This window comes from Pelobates fuscus, chromosome 6, assembly GCF_036172605.1.
Source record: "Pelobates fuscus isolate aPelFus1 chromosome 6, aPelFus1.pri, whole genome shotgun sequence".
In the NCBI taxonomy this organism is placed as follows: domain Eukaryota; kingdom Metazoa; phylum Chordata; class Amphibia; order Anura; family Pelobatidae; genus Pelobates; species Pelobates fuscus.
In genome coordinates, this window is record NC_086322.1 from 233,698,187 (window position 1) to 233,719,497 (window position 21,311).

General features: G+C 44.2%; 1 protein-coding gene across 1 annotated transcript in view; it reads right to left on the reverse strand.

Annotated features, from left to right (window-relative positions):
- The window catches only part of COPZ2 (COPI coat complex subunit zeta 2), a 77,479-nt gene extending 70,579 nt beyond the window's left edge, over positions 1–6,900 (reverse strand). The window contains exons 1-2 of the mRNA XM_063458857.1: positions 6,820–6,900; positions 5,993–6,061 (exon numbers count right to left, since the gene is read on the reverse strand). Of these exons, the coding sequence (XP_063314927.1) occupies positions 5,993–6,061; positions 6,820–6,843 (93 nt within the window). The 5' untranslated portion in view covers positions 6,844–6,900. The remainder of the gene's footprint in view (positions 1–5,992; positions 6,062–6,819) is intronic.
- Positions 6,901–21,311: the final 14,411 nt, after the last annotated feature.

Consider the following 21,311-nt stretch of genomic DNA (forward strand, 5'->3'; position numbering starts at 1 on the left):
GTTGCTTACTGGAATATTTTCTACACCTTCCCCACTTTGTTTCTTTCTGCTCAGTTTTTCACCCAGTCTCTACATAAGCCTCAATTCTCTTTTTGTCATATATCCTTATTTATCCAATATTTACAAATCCTTCTTCAACTTTATACCCATATCCAACCAATTCATGTTTTTCTTCCAATACCATTAGTATAGGAAACATAAAATCCAGTGAAGGCAGTCTTTTAGGAAGAGTGTGTCCTATTTTTTTCATTTCAGAAAAAGTGCAGCTTTCAATAGAAATGACACACCCACTTGGCTTTTCAAGCAGACAGCGGCCCTGTTACTTCCTGGTTTGGTTAGCTCAGTAGTGCTAATCTCAAAAGGCGGCAATTGCAATTGCCTTGCAAAGATTTCTCATTGGGCTGCATTGGGAAGTCTGTGACTGGACAGCCAAAGGAAGCAGACAAGAAATCAGCAGTAACTCTTTTCAAATATGTTTTGTTTTTCTTATCTTTCTTATTCGGTAAAACATTTGATTTTAAAAGCTATACCATCATGACTGGTGAATCTTTACTGTCTTCCCTGCTTGTGACTGATCTTTTGGGTACTGACTGTACTTATTCTTTGGATCTATAACTGTTAAGCACCGACTTTTGCCCTTTCCTTGCAATTTCATTACCTGTATAGCCACTTACTGTTATTTATAGCAACTAAAATACCACAGACGATCAACCCATAGGAGTGGTGGCTTATAACATGTATGAATATATAAGTAGGTCACAGCACAGCATTCCAATCAATGTCAACATAAATTGAATAGGTCAATGATACAGACACAAGTTTTCAATGGGTTAATCATACACTGCAGCAGAATTATTTGTACTGGAATCACAGGATCTATTTTTCGTTTGTGGCGCATAGCAAATGAATTCAAATTAATGTAATTCCTGACAATTGACACTTTCGTGACTAACTCTGAAAGGGAGACTGTGTCACTTAACATAATCTATATAATGTTTGTCCATGTTAATTCTGCTTTGAGGGGAAAAAAATGATTTATATATATACACACACACACACACAATAAAACTCCCCACAGTGCAAATACAAAGATTACTGTCATGGATCACCTACAATTTCTCAAGTTGGACTTTGAGAAGGCACTTGAGAAATCATGTGTTCACATCTATGCCAGAATCACCAGCTATAGCTGTAGTAGCAGCCAGGTAGGTCTAGGTTCTGACTCTGTGCTGAGACATGGTTTGTTCCAGTAGCCCAATTGTCATCAGATTGCCCTGGATCCCTAGAATCTGCCACAAACCTTGTTAAGCCGAGCACTGTCTGAGCCGGCATAACTTTTACTGGTCCGAACATCATTCACATCTGGGTTTCAGAGTTCTAAGGCAGTGGCATTACCGATGCTACACCACAATATATATATATATATATATATATATATATACAGTTGCAAGAAAAGGTATGTGAACCCTTTGGAATGATATGAATTTCTGCACAAATTGGTCATAAAATGTGATCAGATCATTATCTAAGTCACAACAATAGACAATCACAGTCTGCTTAAACTAATAACACACAAATAATTAAATGTTGCCATGTTTTTATTGAACACACCATGTAAACATTCACAGTGCAGGTGGAAAAAGTATGCGAACCCTTGGATTTAATAACTGGTTGATCCTCCTTTGGCAGCAATAACTTCAACCAAACGTTTCCTGTAGTTGCAGATCAGACGTGCACAACGGTTAGGAGTAATTCTTGACCATTCCTCTTTACAGAACTGTTTCAGTTCAGCAATATTCTTGGGATGTCTGGTGTGAATCGCTTTCTTGAGGTCATGCCACAGCATCTCAATCGGGTTAAGGTCAGGACTCTGACTGGGTCACTTCAGAAGGCGTATTTTCTTCTGTTTAAACCATTCTGTTGTTTATTTACTTCTATGCTTTGGGTCATTGTCCTTTTGCAACACCCATCTTCTGTTGAGCTTCACTGGTAGACAGATGGCCTTAAGTTTTCCTGCAAAATGTCTTGATAAACTTGGGAATTCCTTTTTCCTTCGATGATAGCAATCCGTCCAGGCCATGACGCAGCAAACCAGCCCCAAACCATTATGCCCCCACCACCATACTTCACAGTTGGGATGAGGTTTTGATGTTGGTGTGCTGTGCCTCTTTTTCGCCACACATAGTGTTGTGTGTTTCTTCCAAACAACTCAACTTTGGTTTCATCTGTCCACAGAATATTTTGCCACTACTGCTGTGGAACATCCAGGTGCTCTTGTGCAAACTGTAAATGTGCAGCAATGTTTTGTTTGGACAGCAGTGGCTTCCTCTGTGGTATCCTCCCATGAAATCCATTCTTGTTTAGTGGTTTTTTTTTTACGTATTGTAGATTCGCTAACAGTGATGTTAGCATTTGCCAGTGACTTTTGTAAGTCTTTAGCTGACACTCTAGGATTCTTCTTCACCTCATTGAGCAGTCTGCGCTGTGCTCTTGCAGTCATCTTTACTGGACGGCCACTCCTAGGGAGAGTAGCAGCAGTGCTGAACTTTCTCCATTTATAGACAATTTGTTTTACCATGGACTGATGAACAGCAGGGCTTTTGGAGATACTTTTATAACCCTTTCCAGCTTAATGCAAGTCAACAATTCTTAATCGTAGATCTTCTGAGAGCTCTTTTGTGCGAGGCATCATTCACATCAGGCAATGCTTCTTGTGAAAAGCAAACCCAGAACTGGTGTGTGTTTTTTATAGGACAGGGCAGCTGTAACCAACACCTCCAATCTCATCTCATTGATTGGACTCCAGTTGGCTGACATCTCACTCCAATAAGCTCTTGGAGATGTCATTAATCTATACTTTTTCCACCTGCACTGTGAATGTTTACATGGTGTGTTCAATAAAAACATGGCAACATTTCATTCTTTGTGTGTTATTAGCTTAAGTAGACTGTGATTGTCTATTGTTGTGACTTGATGATCAGATCACATTTTATGATCAATTTGTGCAGAAATCCATATCATTCCAAAGGGTTCACATACTTTTTCTTGCAACTGTATATGTCCCACCAGGCATTATCCAATTGGTTCAATTATCCAATCTGGTAGACAGCCACTAGAGGTGGAGTTAACCCTGCAGTGTAATTATTGCAGTTTACCAATAACCGCAATAATTGCAATCGCAACCAGACCACTTCAGGTTTCTGTTTATGCAGCCCTAGCCACACCTCCCCTGGCTGTGAATGACACAGCCTGCATGAAAATAAAATGGTTTTATTTTAAATCAAATGTAACTTATTTTAAAAGTGCTTATCTCCTGCTCTGTAAATGTAATTTTAATTACATACAGGAGGTTGCTGCAAGGTCCAGCAAGCTATTAACAGAGCAGAAGATAAGAAATTAGAAATTAAACAGAATTTGTAATAAAGGAAGTGTAAACATTAGATGACTCTTTACAGAAAGAGTTTAGGAAGGCTGTACAGGGAGGTGTGACTAGGGCTGCATAAACAAAGTGATTTAAATCTACCTAAATGGTAGAGAATTGAGCAGTATGATCTATACACCAAAACTATGTCATTAAGCTAAAGGTGTTTTGGTGACTAAAGTGCCCCTTTAAGTTTTATTTTCACTTGAGGTTGGGGCTCTGCAGTGATGTTAAATATATTTAATTTATGTAGCAGTTCAATCAATATAATTTACACACAAGCAGGAAATTAGCATAAATTGTCTAGATCAGCGGTTCCCAAAGTGTGGGTCGCGACCCACTGGTGGGTCGCAGGGCGATTCCCAGTGGGTCGCGCTGACCCACACATCCAGGGCCACTGGGGAGTCAGGCAGACTGACATCAGGAGGGAGCCCGGCGGCTTGCCCTGTATGCCGCCGGGCTCCCTCCAATCAGTCTGCCCAGCAGCTCCGGCCTGCAGCTCCGCCGGGTGCAGAGCTGCAGACCGTGTGATAGAAGTCTCGCGATCACCCAGAGCGTTACCATGGCAACACTCTGGGAGCTCGCAAGACTTTTATTACACTGTCTGCAGCTCTGCATCCAGCGGAGCTGCAGACCGGAGACCCACCGGACCATCAGGGAGACACTGGACCACCAGGGAATTCAGTGAAGGTAGGACACAGCCCCCAGACATCCCCATCCCCCCCATGTAACCCCTTCACCCCCTGCCCTCCCCATGTAACCCCTTCACCCCATGCCCTCCTCCCCATGTAACCCCTTTACCCCCTCCCCTTCCCCCAATGTAACCTCTTCACCCCCTGCCCTCCCCCCAATGTAACCCCTTCACCCCCTGCCCTCCCCCCATGTAACCCATTCACTCCCTGCCCTCCCCCCATGTAACCCCTTCACCCCCTGCCCTCCCCATGTAACCCCTTCACTCCCTGCCCTCCCCCCATGTAACCCCTTCACTCCCTGTCCTCCCCCATGTAACCCATTCACCCCCTGCCCTCCCCATGTAAACCCTTCACCCCCTGCCCTCCCCATGTAACCCCTTCACCCCCTGCCCTCCCCCGATGTAACCCCTTCACCCCTGCCCTCCTCATGTAACCCCTTCACCCCCTGCCCTCCCCATGTAACCCCTTCACCCCCTGCCCTCCTCCCCATGTAACCCCTTCACCCCCTGCCCTCCCCCCAATGTAACTCCTTCACCCCCTGCCCTCCCCCCCATGTAACCCATTCACTCCCTGCCCTCCCCCCATGTAACCCATTCACACCCTGCCCTCCCCCCATGTAACCCATTCATCCCCTGCCCTCCCCATGTAACCCCTTCACCCCCTACCCTCCCCATGTAACCCCTTCACTCCCTGCCCTCCCCCAATGTAACCCCTTCTCTCCCTGCCCTCCCCCCAATGTAACCCCTTCACTCCCTGCCCTCCCCCAATGTAACCCCTTCACTCCCTGCCCTCCCCATGTAACCCCTTCACCCCCTGCCCTCCCCATGTAATCCCTTCACCCCCTGCCTTCCCCATGTAACCCCTTCACCCCCTGCCCTCCCCCCATGTAACCCCTTCACTCCCTGACCTCCCCCCAATGTAACCCCTTCACTCCCTGCCCTCCCCCCAATGTAACCCCTTCACTCCCTGCCCCCTCCCCCAATGTAACCCTTTCACTCCCTGCCCTCCCCCATGTCACCCCTTTACTCCCTGCCCTCCCCGATGTCACCCCTTCACTCCCTGCCCCCCTCCCCACAAACTGTAACCCTTTCACTCCCTGCCCTCCCCATGTCACCCCTTCACTCCCTGCCCTCCCCATGTCACCCCTTCACTCCCTGCCCTCCCCCATGTATCCCCTTCACGCCCTGCCCTCCCCCATGTATCCCCTTCACTCCCTGCCCTCCCCCAATGTAACCTCTTCACTCTATGATTACCATGATGTGCCAAGTTTATGCACCTAAAGCTTATTGCCATGCTGTGCCAAGTTTATGTATTTAAAGCTGCCATGATGTTCCAATTGTATGCCTCTAAAACTGATTGCCACAATGTTCTGAATTTATGCCTCTAAAGCTGGTTGCCATGGTGTGCCAATTGTAAGCCTCTAAAACTGCCATGATGTGCCAAGTTTATACATCTAAAACTGATTGCCATGGTATGCCAATTGTATGCATCTAGAGCGGATTGCTATAGTGTGCCAATTGTATGCCTCTAAAGCGGTTTGCCATGGTGTGCCAGATTTATGCCTCTAAAAGTAATTGTCATGGTGTGCCAATTGTGTGCATCTAAAGCGGATTGCTATTGTATGCCTCTAAAGCTGATTGCCATGGTGTTCACTTTTTAAAATATGCATTAAAAGCAAGTTGGTCTCGAAAAATTACCGTTTTAAAAAGTGGGTCTCGGCCCATAAAAGTTTGGGAAGCCCTGGTCTAGATCATACAGAGTGATTAGTAAACAATGGTGCACAGTGTGTAAAAAAATAAATGACAAGCATGTTAGTGTTTTGTTCACACTCCATCCAATGCATTGTGTCAATGAACATGCTTTTTATTGCAATTTTTACTTTAGCCAAAAGTCGATGTCCATCATGGTCCAGAATAATTGCAGCTCTCACGGTATATAGAGATGGGTCCTGCAAAATACATCAAGAAATCTTTATCTACACAGCATGAGTTGAATCTAAATAAAGGATGGAGAAATATTGATGTAAGATTTAAGTTTATAGTATGGTGAAGTGCAAAGGTAGCCTGGTTTGCTATAAGTAGCCAGGCTACAATTCCAGAACAAAATGCTGGGCAAGGTCAGGTGTAAAGAAATTTGGGAATTTCACCAATTAAAAGCTAGATTGGAAACATTTGAGGAGATGGGTACCTGTAGGTTCTAATGTAAGGCACTGCTGAAAAATAGAATGCTGTAGTGTGTACAAAGAATGTTTAAAATATAAGGTAACAGTGTACAGGATAACATCTTGGGAGAAGATGGAGTATAGAGGGATAAATACAGCGTAATATAAAAAAAATTAAACGCAGCACTCTTAAGCGTAACGGGTGTTGATAAAGTTTGGAAGAGAAGGCAGGCACAGTGTCATTTTTAAAATTCAACAGATGGGGGATGTTAAGAGATAAGCGGGGGGAAATAACATGGGTTTCAGTTCTAACTTGTGGTGCAGGTTTAACACTCAGTAAGAAATGCATCTAGTACTGTGTTGGTAATTCGCAGACAAAGCAAGACAGGCTGACATGTCAATCTATGTCTAGCTAGAGAGGATTAGAACACCGGAGGACAAAGAAACAGTATCACAGGTTCCCTCTTTCAGAGCTGGGGGTTGCTGAGGCTGTGAGTGGGGGACCTCAGTGTATGTGGAGAGTGTAAAAAATATGTGTTGGATACCGGTAGATTCTCCGAGGAATTCATAGCTGGAGACAGCTCAGACGTCAGCTGTAACTAGGAAAACAACTCCCCTAGTTAGCCCTACCCTCGCTATAATAACCACGTGGTTTACATCACATGGTATCGGTCGGAAATAGGATAGACAGATTCATGTTGTTATCTAATCTCTCTGTGCTACTTATAAATGTGAGTCTTTATCTTGAACTGTTTTAGCACAGAGAGGTCTAATATACTTAAAAAGGACACATTGATATACACATATAATCTACCTATATTTATGTATTTGAATGTGTAATATATATATATATATATTTTTTTTTAATACAAATCAACTTTAAAAAAAATAAATTTGTATTTATGTCGTGACATGGATCACAATAATAAAAGACAGTTATACACCCTGTGGCTTGCGCAGAAGCCGGTATGATCATCATGCTCAATTACAATGCGTGAGGGTGACTAACGTGCTTAATCTGTCACATTTTTCACATATTCAGATAAATTACACAATAAAAACAATATAATCATATAAATCAGAACATAAGAAATGGTCATGTACCATTGAGTGAGGTATTGTCAGTGTTCTCCTTTGTCGTCTTATACGGGCCTGTGTGAGTTGCGTCGGGACTGGTTTACGTCCCCATCCCCTCCGCTCGTCCCCTCTTCTCTCGGTTCGTGGGGGCCCCTAGGGGGCAACCGTAGTGTGTAATGGTTAACTGGCTCCCCTTTCGGGCGTGCTATGTATCCACCAGGTCTGTCTTGGCTGAAACATCAGGCCTGTGGCCCGCTGGTTCCCTCGCCCTCACATCAGGGCGAGGGTGGCCCCCGATCGACCCGCCGTCGCTGCCCCCCTTGGACCATTGGTGTGGTTGGTCTTTGTCTGGATGTGGAGAGGGTCTCCACCCCCCCCCCCCCCTCGTCCCCCAATGTCAGGTGATCGCTACTCTATGAACTGCTCCTATTTATCCCAAATCTTTTGGAAGGTGGTCATAGTGTTCCGTACCTGTGCTGTCAGCTTGTCTATCAAATAGTTGTCTTTAAGGTTCGCTATAAAGGGGGTGTCTCCGGTTTTGTCCAGTTCTGGGCTAAGGCCATGCAAGCTGCTAGGTATATCATGTTTAGTAGCATTTTTTTTTTTGTAAATCTCTTTTTTATTGAGGCATAAAGGTATGTGGGTACAGAAAGTAAGAAGGGAGACAATAAAATTTCAAACAAGCAGGGATAATACAATGTAAGGCATATCGTCTCTATATAGTGCTAGCCTCATTTTTGTGTAGAATATTAAGGTTACGTCAAACGGTTATTCAGTTGCTGGATACGTAAATACATGCTAAGACTAGGTTAAGGAGTCATGTAAGGTCGGAGTATACAGGCTGAGCAATGACACAATACGACGTCTCTTATACAGGGCTGTCTCATGCGATACCTCGCGAACAGGCTAAACAATTATTAAGTAGAGCAGCTTAGTTATAGTATTTTCAGCGGTTCCGTAGTCCAGCCCAGATAGGGTGGCTGGGAAATTTAAGGCTAAACTATGGCCAACATGGCGCGTGCGTGTTTAATATGCTTGTCATTAACAGGCTATGCATCATTGTGTGTGAACATAAGAAGACAATAGGATAACATAACAGTACATACCCCGCTGATGCCTGTGGTATGAGGCCCATCTAACCATATAACAGGATTAAAACTTATATGATACTAGAAGGTAGCTATGCAAAGCTAGTTAGTATGGCTGGGGTATGCAGGCCATGCCCAGTGCTATAAACGTGTAGTATAACATGCCTAATAATCATGGTAGGACTGGTATTGTCTGGTAATACAATTTAGACAAAAAAAAAAAAAAAGCATAGGTAGCGAGCTAAGTCATATACAGATGAAATGCTAATGAATGACTATCATGGAGGTGTTGAAACACTTGACACGGGTGTACAGTGTATATTACTTTAAAGATCAATCTCGTCGGAAAGTCTCTACTCCAGAGGTGTCAGTATAGTATGGACAGCGTCTATAGTAGGAGAGGCTTTAAGCTTGTACCCCTGTATGTCTCAGTTCGTGAGTTCCCTGTCAGCCGATACCTTGAGCATTGAAGGATGTTAAGGATGGTTGAGAGTCCTGGTGAGGCACCGCGAGGTGCAGCTTTGTGGGCTCCAGCAGCTGTCTCGTCCATCCGTCGCTGTGAAAGCCCGCTCTGACGATGCAGGCAAGTGGGGTCACCTTCTGGTGCTTTGGGGTCTTCCCTGGCGTCATGTGGGATCGTGGCTGGTTTGTTGCTGCTTGCTGTTCGGGTCTCCGTTTCCGGCAGGATCTGGGTTGAACTTGTGGGCCCGTCAGGGCAGTGATCGTAGCGTGGTGAGATCTGGCCTGCTTGCGTTTCAGCAGATGGGATCTCCGCCGTCGGCGCCATCTTTTAGGTCCCATTAGTCGAGGGCCAGTGCAGTCGTGTCTAGTATGTACGGGTTCCTCGTTGGGTTTGTGCACTGGTGATTTAGTATAACGCTCCCTGGTTGACATCTTTGCCCAAAAGGCGTTGAGTATGGCGTCGAGTCGTGCCATGAGTTCTATGCTGTGGCTGTCTGTGCGGCAGTGTTGAGCGCACGTGGCGTCCGCCATTTTAAGAGCCCGTGTAGCTTGGGGTTGCCGTGTAGGCTCTGCCATCTGCTCGCGTTGTAGCCCCGCTATCAGGACAGGTTGGACCGGGATCACCCCCGCCGGTCCTAAGGGGGGGGAGCGGGTAATCAGAATTGCAGTACCTCCGGCGTAGGGGCGAGGAGAGCGGCCGTCCCACCTCTGCTCCGTCCACCGCAGGCCGCTGCCTGTCACCTTGGGTTCTCGCTTGCGGGAAACACTTGGATCCAGTATCGGGTGATTCACCAGGGTGCCCCCAGCATGGGTAACACACCCCGGCATCAATTCAGGCCTGGTATCAGCCAGTATTTCCCTGTATCCAGTCTGTGTGGTGGGAGCTCATCCACCATGCGACTGCTCCGCTTGCAGGTCAGACCCCGCCCCTGTTTAGTAGCCTTTGTGTAAATTTATCCAGTCCTTCCGTAGGTCTGGACAACAGACATGCCCAAGGATCTAAAGTAAGTCTCATTTCTAAGATACGTGAGCTTAGTTCTACTACCCCCCTCCAGTACTCCTGTATTTTGGGACAGCACCACCACATGTGAATGTAGCTGCCCTTTTCCCACATAGGTGCCAGCAGGTGTCTGTAGGACTTGAATTCATGCGGTACTGTTTGGCTGGGGTTATATACCACCGATATAGCATTTTGTACGCTTGTTCTTGTAACGTGTTGCAGATTGAGGCTTTCCCACAGGCCTCCCAGATATCCCCCCATTCCGTCCCCTCCAGTGTTTCCCCTAGGTCTTTCTCCCACCGGGCTGTGTATTGTAATGTTCTCTCCGTCTCTGATTCTGAACTTAGGTGGCCATATAGTATGGAGATAAGCCTTGGGCAAGCTCTCTTTAAGGCATATGTTTTTCGAACAAAGTTAGTCGTGCTTTTATCGCCGTCTTTACGTCAGTGGATTGTGCAAAGTCTCTAAGCTGTATGTAGCGAAACAAGTCTCGGGGTTTCAAATCTGCCAGTGTACTCAGGTGTTCATATGTCACTACCTTGTCATTGATGTATAAGTGTATCTATCGTTGCAGTTCCGTGGCTTCTATACCCTTAATATCCCTGGTAGAAATGCCCTGTTCCTCAGCACTGGGGTCATGGGTGAGGAGTTGCTGGCGAGATTGTATTTCTGGGCTACTTTGTCCCATATACCAATCAACTTTTACAAATAAGTTATATATCTATACTGCAGTACTGCTCTCAAACATTCTACTTTTGGGAGTCATGCTCTGGGGTCACCAGTGCACCAAAAAGTACCACGTCTAGTTATATGCTTATTCTAAGGGAAATTCAAGATGTGGGCATGAGTGGTCCTGTGTGTGGGTGGCCAGAGAGGTTTTCAGTCAGTGCCAGGCTTACATACCCACTTTTTAAGTGGGAACACCCTTTGATGCATCACTAACTTGCTCACTTCTGTTCTCCCACCCCCTTTCTGAATGTATTCCTTTATCACAAAATACTAGTCTGGGTGCAGTGGCCCTGTAGTTTTAGCTCTACAATGTAAACATTGTATTTTTTTTTTTTTTTTAAACGGCAATGCTTACATTACAGGGTCAAACACCAAGTCTTTAATACAGCTAGCTACTACTAGAGTCCCATCCACTGCAATGATTAAGTTTTTACTTGGTTAGGTGACCACATGCTGTGTTTATCTCACTTGTATTGACACGAGGCCCACTAAACTTAATAAGGACAAGGGCAATATAGTGTTAGAACTACGGGTTAGTATTTGTAAACCTATTGTTTTCCCTTAAAAGGAATCTAAGCATCAAAATTACTATAGCTTAAAGGGACACTAAAAGCACCCAGACCACTTCATCTCATTGAATTGGTCTGGGTGCAGTACCTCTGTTCCATTAAAAGGATAGTATAGTGCTAGGAATACAAAGCTGTATTCCTAGCACTATAGCTCTCTCTGCCCATCCTCTCCCTTGGGCCCCTCCTCAACCACCTGGCAGAGTAAGGGTTAAAATATGCGAACCCTGCACTGATGTCCCTCAGTGCTTGGTTGGACCTCAGCCTCCTTTGACCTCACCCAATGGGGGGTGGGCTAATGCGCATGAGCGGCGAGTACCGCGAGCACATTGAACCCTTTCTATGAAAGCATTGCAGCAATGCTTTCCTATGGGGTTTTGCTTGATACTGGACATCCTCATGCACAATGGATATCCGGCCAAAAGTCGCCTAACAAGCAGGAAGTGCCCCTAGTGGCTGTCTGATTGACAGCCACTAGAGGCTGTGTTAACCCTGCAATGTACTTTTTGCAGTTTCTCAGGCTATTCGTTGAGTTTCTTCCTGGCTTCCCCACTTCCTCTCATCTAGCACTCCTTCCCTTATGCTAGGGGATTTCAATATCCCAATCAACAACCCCAACTGCACTGATGCCTCTCGTCTGCTTTCTGTAACCTCCTCCTTTTTCCTTACGCAATGGTCCAATTTAGCAACCCATACAGTGGGAAACACTGTCTCTGTACCACCTCTAATCTTTCCAATATTCCTTTTCCTCTATCTGACCACCATCGGCTGACTTCAGACATCGGCATACCCAAGACCCAATTGACACCACCGTCTGAACGTTAATCTCACAGAAACCAATAATGTCTTGACCTAGAGCATTTCTCCACTAATCTCCAAACTCTCCTTTTACCTATATCAAACCTCACCTGTCCTAGCTCTGCAACCTCATTCTACAATTCCACCCTCTCCTCTCAACTAGACATCATGGCACCTCCTACATTTAAACGCCGCAGGCCCCCCCAACAACAACCCTGGCACACCAAGCTCACTCGATACCTCCAAAAATGCTCCAGAACTGCTGAACATCTGTGCGTCTGACTTTCTCCACTATAAATTGATGCTGCGCTCATACAGCTTGGCTCTTTCCTCTGCAAAAGTAAATTACTTCAATACACTCATGACCACACTCTCCCACGAACCCAAATGACTATTTCACACATTTAACTCTCTTCTTCACCCTATTGTTCCTCCTCCACCTACTAACTTGACCGCCTCAGACTTTGCAACTCACTTCACTGACAAGATCTCTACAATCAGGGAAGAGATCTCTCATCTTTCTTCTTCTCCTTACAATACTTCCCCTAACCTCACTCCCTCTGCTGTTCTATGTTCATTCACACCCACTTCAGCGGAAGAGGTTTCTGCTCTGCTCCAGTCCTCCCGCCCCACCACCTGCTCCCTAGATCCAATTCCCTTGCATCTCATCCGTACTCTGTCCTTGCATCTCATCCGTACTCTGTCTTCTTCTCTTTCTTTACCTCTCACTAAAATTCAAATCTCTCTCCTCTGGCATATTTCCATCACCCTTCAAACATGCAACTGTAACCTCAATTCTAAAGAAGCCCAACCTTGACCCTAACTCTAGTCCAACCTAGTTAGACCCTAGTCCAACTCTCTGCTAGACCCGCTTCAGTCTGGTTTCCGCGCTAATCACTGTGGAACTCACTTCTCTCCTCCATTAGATGCTCACCCAATCTCCACTCCTTCAAAAAATCATTAAAAACCCACTTATTCATAAAAGCGTATCAATTAAACTGTTAATAGCTCCCGACTGATTCCTCTCTTGCAACTGTCATTAGTCTAATACTATACTTACCTTTTATGTCACTTTACCCCACTCCCTCTAGCATGTAAGCTTATTGAGCAGGGCCCTCAACCCCTCTGTTAATGTGTGTCCAACTTGTCTGGTTACAACTACATGTTTGTTCGTCCATCCACTGTAAAGCGCTGCGGAATTTGTTGGTGCTATATAAATAATAACATAATAATAATAATAACCAACGTTTTGACAATCCCTGATGTACAGCTCTGTTTATACCAACAACAAATAAAAACATTTGACATTTTAAAAATGTATTTGCCTGGGCTCATGATGGGCAGAGATATGGTTGACAAAACCTGGAAAATCATAAATATGATAAGCCATTTGAACGCTCATGATTTACCTTCTGCTTTTATAGCCTTTGACGCGGAAAAAGCATTCAACAGCGTGAACTGGAGTTTACTGGATTTGATGTTGGAGAATGTTGGCCTGATAGTTTTTTTTAAAGAAAGTGATATGACACTTTATGCAGTCCCTCAAGCTAGAGTTATTGGCCCTATGATATCTGACTGGTTTGACATTAAGAATGGAACTAGGCAGGGCTGCCCACTGGCGCCATTGATGTATATTTTATCTATCGAACCATTGGCTTCACTAATTAGACAGTGCAGATTTAAGGCCTAAATATATGTGAAGTGAATCACAAAATTACTTTATATGCAGACGATGTCCTCCTCACTTTGTCTAATCTATTAATATCCATTCCGCAAGTTCTAGAAGTAATTATTGAATTTGGTAGATATTCTGGATACAAAATCAACATGAATAAAATTCAAATAATAACAGCAAATATAACTCCAAATGATTTGTGGAGACATTAAGAGAGAGGTTTAATTGGAATTGGAATTGGAATAATGAAATAATTGAATATCTTGGAATCTGTATTAGTACTGACATGAATAGGATAGTGGAGGATAATTATATGGTATTAATATAATCATTTAGAAAAAAATCTCAGAAATTGGAAAGGCCTCGAAATGTCTTGGCTTGGCAGGCTGAATACCATCTCTGCATATATAAAACTGAACTACTTGTTTTGTTCCTTACCTCTAAGAGTTCCAAGATTCCTACTTGTTCAATTTAAGAAACAATTTATGGCGTTTATTTGGGAAGATAAAACACCAAGAATTTAATATAAATGTGGAAAAATGTGGAATAAATTTCATAATAGAAATAAATTATACTATTATGTTTACTCACTTTCTTAAATGGGATAATCAGAGAGCATCAAATCCAGGATGGAAGATAATGGAAGAAAAAGCTAGTTACAAGACGTCATTATTCAATTTAGCCTGGATTAATAAAAGTACTATAAATGTTTTACCTCTTCTAATATAATTATGAATGACATAACGGCATTAAAATTTTGAAGAACAAATTGGGAATTTCTAATAAACTCATTCAATCAACTCCCATCTAAGTCATACAATTTTATATACAGGATTTAGACTTAACGAAGTGGGTAAACTGTAATTTTCACAACTTATCTCAAATCGCCCCATTAAGAAAACTTGAATCATTTGATAACTTAAAAATCAAATTCCAAATACCTGGATATGTTTTTTTTTTTTTAATTATATCAGAATTAAGCATTTGATAACTGCCATAGGGATCAAGGAACAACCACAGTTTGAAACCTTTGTAAATAAACCTTTAAAAACTAAACTTATTTCTAGAATTACACAATTATTAAAAAGTTTGATGGATACAGAGAAACCTTTATCATTAAATAAATGGGAAAGCGTTAACAAAAGTATTTTAATTTTTTTAATTTTTTAAAATTCTTTATTTTGATTTGTGCATAGTGTGAACAAGCGTATTCGCACTGCCACAACAGCTGGTGCAAACATATATGTAGGCAAACGATAACAGTAGTATGGCAGCAAAAAACATTGCACTTTTTTTTTTTTATATATATATATAAACAGGAGTAAGTCGTTATTAGATGAGTCATGTACATAGAAATCACAGTAGTTAAGTCGAGTTTCGCTAAATGAGTTATGTTTGTTTGAACATGCTGGTCGTGGTATCCTATCGCTGTTAAATAAAATGCAGATTACTATCTGGTATAGCCTGTTTGCGTGTCGTGATAGTCTACGTGGAGGAATACTAGTCGCTTCCGTCCGGAGCGTTTAGTAGCGTATATGGGGAACATGCTAAGCCCTAAATGTGCGAAACAAAATAAAGTGAGCGTAAAAATCTGGAGTGAAAACAAAAATCAAACGTGAAAATATGTGAGGCATTGTAGCTACGTTACAAGCACCGGAACCCAATAGAGAGAGTGTTCGGGTCATAGGAGATTTAAGTCGTGTTTCGTGTCGCCATGCTGGAGTCAAAACTAGACACAATATTAGAAAACAAGAGTGAAAGGCACAGTAAGGCCATGTGAGCGTACGTCATAAAAACACGTTTGGTCTATATATGCCTATGGGTCTGGTCTGTCAACAATAAAAGAAACCAGTGATGTTTACCAGCTGATACATTGCAGCACCTAAGAGATTAAAGTGTTAAAGATTAGTGTTGCCATAGGTTTGACATAGCTGTTTATGATTATTCAGTTATAAAACATGGAAAGTATACTAAGTTATCAGTTATCTGCAGTGGTGTATCCTGGTTTTGTGCTGCCCTAGGCCGGACAAAACTCAGGCGCCCCCCTCCCCCCGCGCCACCCCCACCCAACCTTTCCCCCCGCCCCGCATTCTAAATACACACATTCACTGACAGATACGCATACACTAGCTAACAGAAACACACACACACTAACAGACACACTCACACTCAGTAACAGACAAACACACTCACTAACAGACACACACTAACAGACACACACACACTCACCCACCCACATTAACACATTTTTTTAAAATTTATTTTTAAGACATTTTTTTTAAATTTATTTTTAACACATTTTTTTTTAATTTAACACCCCCCCTCCTTACCTTTGGGAATGCTGGGGAGGGGGGGTGTCTCTTCCTCCCTGGTGGTCCAGTGGCTGCTGGGCGATCGGGCAGCACTGCCTGGCGGGCGGGCGGGCGGCCGGCCGGCGAGGGAGCACTTCCCCTGAGCTGTCTGCTCAGCTCCTTCGTGCGCCTCAGAGTGAGGCTGGGAGCCGGAATATGACGTCATATTCCGGCTCCGCCTCCCAGCCTCACTCTGTGGCTGGCGAGGGAGCTGAGCAGACAGCTCAGGGGAAGTGCTCCCTCTCCGGCCGGCCGGCCGCCCGCCCGCCAGGCAGAGCCGCCCGATCGCCCAGCAGCCCGCCGGCATGTCTGTTAGCCGCAAGGCTAACAAGACATTTGCCTTGGGCATTTGGGGGTGGCTTTTTTTGCCGCCCCCTGGAAAATGCCGCCCAAGGCAAATGCCTTGTTTGCCTCGCGGCTAATACGCCCCTGGTTATCTGTAACAGGTGCAGTTGTGGTATTTATCTAGCATTGCTTGGTAGTGATCCGGTTAAAGGCCTAAAGCATAGGGTTAACACAGAACAAGTGAAACATTGATAAAGCGTCTCATGAGTGTCTGCCAGTTAACTTGCATGGAGACATAGGAAAAAAAAAGAAACAAAAGGGTCTCTACGGTATTAGCAGCGCCGTGGGCTGTGGGCTTCTCCGTGAGTCAGTCCATGGTGTGTTAGCCGATGCCCGATCTGGAGGCGTTGTGTGCCTGCTTATGACGGAGGTCAGGCCATGCTGGTGGTATACTCTGGGTCCTCCAGCACGATATATGGGTGCATCTCTGCTTGGACCGCTCCAGGCGAGCCCTCGGCCCAGAAGAGTGGTGGGAGGCTGGCAAGGCTGTGGGCTGTAAAGCAGTGGGCCATGGAGGGGAGAGTACCCATCGTGCTTGTGTTCCTCTGGTTCGTGGCTTGAGTTTGAGTGGCTGTTCTTTGCGAGCTGCTCTCATTCGGTGTGCTGGGTATTTCCCGCCTCGCGGCCATTTTGGGCTCTTCATCCGTGCCAGGATTGCAGGTGTCTGTCTTCTGTTTCGTCGCTTGTTTGGTGGCACCGGTGGAGGTGAGTGCTTGTTTGGGTGCTGTTGAGCCTGGAGCTGCAGCTTCTCTTCCAGTTTACTCCAAAATGTTGTGAAGGCTCTGGTCAGTCTGACCTCTATGTCTGCCCACATTGCTGTAGTGTCTGGGTTCCTCGTGGCGTCCGCCATGTTGGCTGGGTCGGCAGAAGAGCTCTTTGTTCCTCATGTGGTGTGGGTCAGAGTAGTCCCCCAGAGTTAGACCGGGATTACCCCCACCGGTCCAGAGGGGGGGGGGGGGGGGGGGGGTTGCACGGTACCTGCTCTACATGACGTGCATCTGTGCCTCTTGGGGCTGGGAGGTCGGCCGTCTCTCCCGCCCGGTGGTCAGCAGGCCGCATGGCTCCGAGTGTGCCGCTCGTTGGCTCCGGTGCAGCTTCTGTCCTCAGTGGTGCCTCTTAGCTCCGTGCTAAGTTAGGTGAGGCTTAGGCTGAGTTTTGTCGGGTTCATTTTGGTAAAAAGTTGCTTTTTCGGCAGTAACAGTGAGGAGCTCATGCAAGATGCGACTTTGCTGCTCGGCGGACAGGCCCCGCCCCCCACAAAATTATTTTTTTCAATGGAGGAGTGGGGGAAGGCTTTTACACAAGTTAAGAAAAGAACACATAGTCTTAGATTGCATGAAACTTTTTTCAAAATTATTCATATATGGCACTATACATTATACCACATGTGGTGGGAGTATAAAGGTTTAATAGAGATTAAAGAAAATATTATGCAAATCTACAAAGACTTGCACATACAAGAAGATCTATCCTCTCAAACATTCCTATTCCACCTGAATTTTTCCATATGTAGTTTTGAACTAAAAGCATTCTTAATACATATATTTATAGCCATAAAGCTCACAATAGCTAGAAATTGGAAGTTGCCTTTAACACCTAAATGGTCAGATGTAGCTGGTCAGATTGAATACCAGGGCAGAATGGAAAAAGGGTTTTACAGAAATGCAGATAAGACCTATGTGCATAAAGCTATATGGTCCAACTGGAATAAAATCTCTTCAGCTAATATTACTCATATTCTCTAAAAAAAATATTGAATACATATAGAAATCAGAGATATTTAAAGGGAGACCTGTTTAAAAGCTCCCACAAAAATAGGGGAAAGAAAGAAAGAAAAGAAAAAAAAAAGGAAAAGAGAAAGAGAAAGGGGAAGGGGAAGGGAGAAAAAAGGAAAGAAAAAAGTGAGAAAGGAAAGGGAAAAAGAGAAAAAAAATTAAATAAACAAACAACCTCCCTGAGCTTAGTATGCTGTCTCCTCTCTCCCCTCGAAAGGACCTCTTTCATCCGCCATCTCGTAAAAATAATTACGATCATTGACTATGTTAATAGATATTAAGTAATTCTATTTGTCAGTTAAATTTAAATGTGATGAAAGATTGTCAAGAAACTAGAATTATAAAGTTATCATGTGGCTTAGTAGAGAAGTAAAACAATAGAATAAAAATATGAAAGGGGCATTTAACCCCTTAAGGACACATGACATGTGTGACATGTCATGATTCCCTTTTATTCCAGATGTTTGGTCCTTAAGGGGTTAAAGCATTTACATCAGACAAATCAGAGGCATTCTATATAAGTTATAAGGAAGCCATAAAAATGCTTGCAAAAAGGCAAAGTGGCTAAACTAGAAAATGAAAAATTTATAGCCAAAGAATGCAAAACCAACCCCCAAAAATCTTCAAGTACATCAATTCTAAAAAAATTTAAAAAAAAATGAATGTGTAGGTACACTGGAAACAGAGATGGAGCTGTTAGTTAATGAAGACCAGGAAAAGGCAGAAATGTTGAAATAACTATTTTTCTTCAGTATATATTAATGAGGATAATGAGGATTAATGAGATATGCAAATGATTGCTGCAAAAAAACTTGCAGATAAATTGTGATTGGATGACTTGAGACAAGGTGCTACAGCAGATAAAGAAAATTAAAGTAAATAAAGCTCCGGGGCCTGACGGTATTCACCCACGAGTACTTAAGGAGCTAAGTGTGGAAATAAGTGAACCTCTGTATTTCATCTTTCAAGATTATTTTTTTTTTTGAATTCTTTATTTTTGTTGTGCATAAAGATATAACAACGCGTATGTGGTACCCCAACGGCATTCCACAAACTTTGCAATGACAGTTATAACAGTGGGGTACATGGTAGTACTTGCACAATTTTATATTAACATGAGTGGTTCGTTCTAGTACTAATAGCTTGGATGTGGGTAAATTACGTGAGACAATACATGTAATCAAAGTCATGTATAGTGTTTATGGAGTTACAACCACAGATTTATTAGTTAATAAGCTCACTTCTAGACAAAACGATAAGCGTTCAAGTGTTGTATGAGTCAAGTTCAGATTAAATGATCTAGCACTATCCTGATATTACAGTACAATTCATACTTTGTTGAGCCCCCAGCATAGACACAGGTTAACTAACTCGTCTAGGGTATGTGTAAAGGCTTGTCACTGCTAGGTAGTTAGACACAATGTTATGCATACACAAGTATTTTTGCGCTATCTGGATGCAGGAAAAGGCCTAACTTAAAGCCTAAATATAACTCATCCACTCTTTAGACTAAAAAGCTAAGTCAATGCTCATGAGAAATAATTAGCAGTAATAGATTACGTTGTGAGCTTATTTAGTTTCAGTTACATCTTCCCCTTCGGCTGCCCCAGTCTCTCCGATGGCAGGAGCTGAGAGTCGTGTAGGGATCTGCATGGTTGGACTGCTTGAGGAGGCAGGGGGTTAATTCTGTGTGGAAGTCCTGAATTAAGGGGAGCGATAGTCTGCCACTACCGGGGGCTGTGTGTCCCATTCCTCCTGCCCCACGTCTCACAGAGTCCTCCTCAGCCTATGTCTTTAAGGGTGTGGGCAAACCGTCCTGTTCCCAGGTATAATGTGGGTCCCTCGCGGGTGCGAGTGCTGGCTCTTCCCCGCTGCTTTGCCGGGACGTCGTGTGGTAGAGCCTTGCTGACATGGGTAGGCAAGTCTGCGATGGTGCCGGGCTGTGGATTGGATGTGCTGTGCCTTGTGCTGGGTTGTAGTCGCTGGTGTACGTCTCCTCACCTGTGTTCTCTCCGGCGGGGGAGCGTGTCGTTTGGGGCGCCATTTTTAGTGCGCCTGGTTCGGATGAGCGAGCCGCCTGGATGGGAACTGCAGGATAGATCCATGGGTGCAATTTTAACCTGAGCTCGTGAGTTGTTTAGTCTCTCTTCCAGCTTTTTCAACATGCTTCTGCGGTAGGGCGCGCATGTGGTTGGCACTCGGCGGCCATTTTGGGGGATTCCGTCAGACTGTTCCTTGTAGCAGGGTAGTAGCTTTTTGGCCCCGCGTGTCGTGGTCTGACATGAGCCGCTGCGTGTGTGTGCAGACCGGGATGACCCCCCCGGTCCAGAGGGGGGGGGACGCCAGACCCTGGCCGGAGACCCGGGAGAGCGGCCGTCTCGTCCCGGCTCAAGCTCCTCACGCCTCGGGTCGTAGTCGGGTTACAGAAGGCTGCTTTAAGAGTATCCCCACGTACCTCAGGATCTGGGGATCGGGGTGGGTGCTGTTGCGGGTAGATTTTGCCTTCAGTTTGCGCCGTTTTCCGACCCCAAAGCGGGAGCTCAGACAGACGCGTCTGATCCCGTCGGCGGTCCGGCCCCGCCCCCCTTTCAAGATTATTTTGTTTCAGGTATTATACAGGAGGATTGGAGGAAGGCAGATGTCATTCCTATATTTCAAAAGGGTTCAAAATCCTTGCCTGGAAATTATAGACCTGTGAGCTTAACTTCTGTGACTGGAAAAATATTTAAAGGGCTATTAAGAGATAATATTCAGGAATTCATTGGGAATAACTTTGTTATTACCAATATTAAGCATGGTTTTATGAAACATAGGTCATGTCAAACTAACCTAATTGCATTCTACGAAGAAGTAAGTAGAAGTATAGATCAGGGTGTTGCAGTGGATGTGATATACTTGGATTTTGCCAAGACATTTGATACGGTTGCTCACAATAGGTTAGTTTTCAAACTAAAAGAAATTGGTCTAGATGAATATTCTTGTTCTTGGGTAGAACATTGGGTTAGGGATAGAGTACAACGAGTTGTCATTAATGGTAAATTTTCAGGCTGGACAAAAGTGGTAAGTGGTGTCCCTCAGGGTTCTGTTTTGGGACCGCTTCTATTTAACATATTTATAAATTATCTTGAAATAGGCATTGAAAGCCATGTTTCAGTGTTTCCAGATGACACA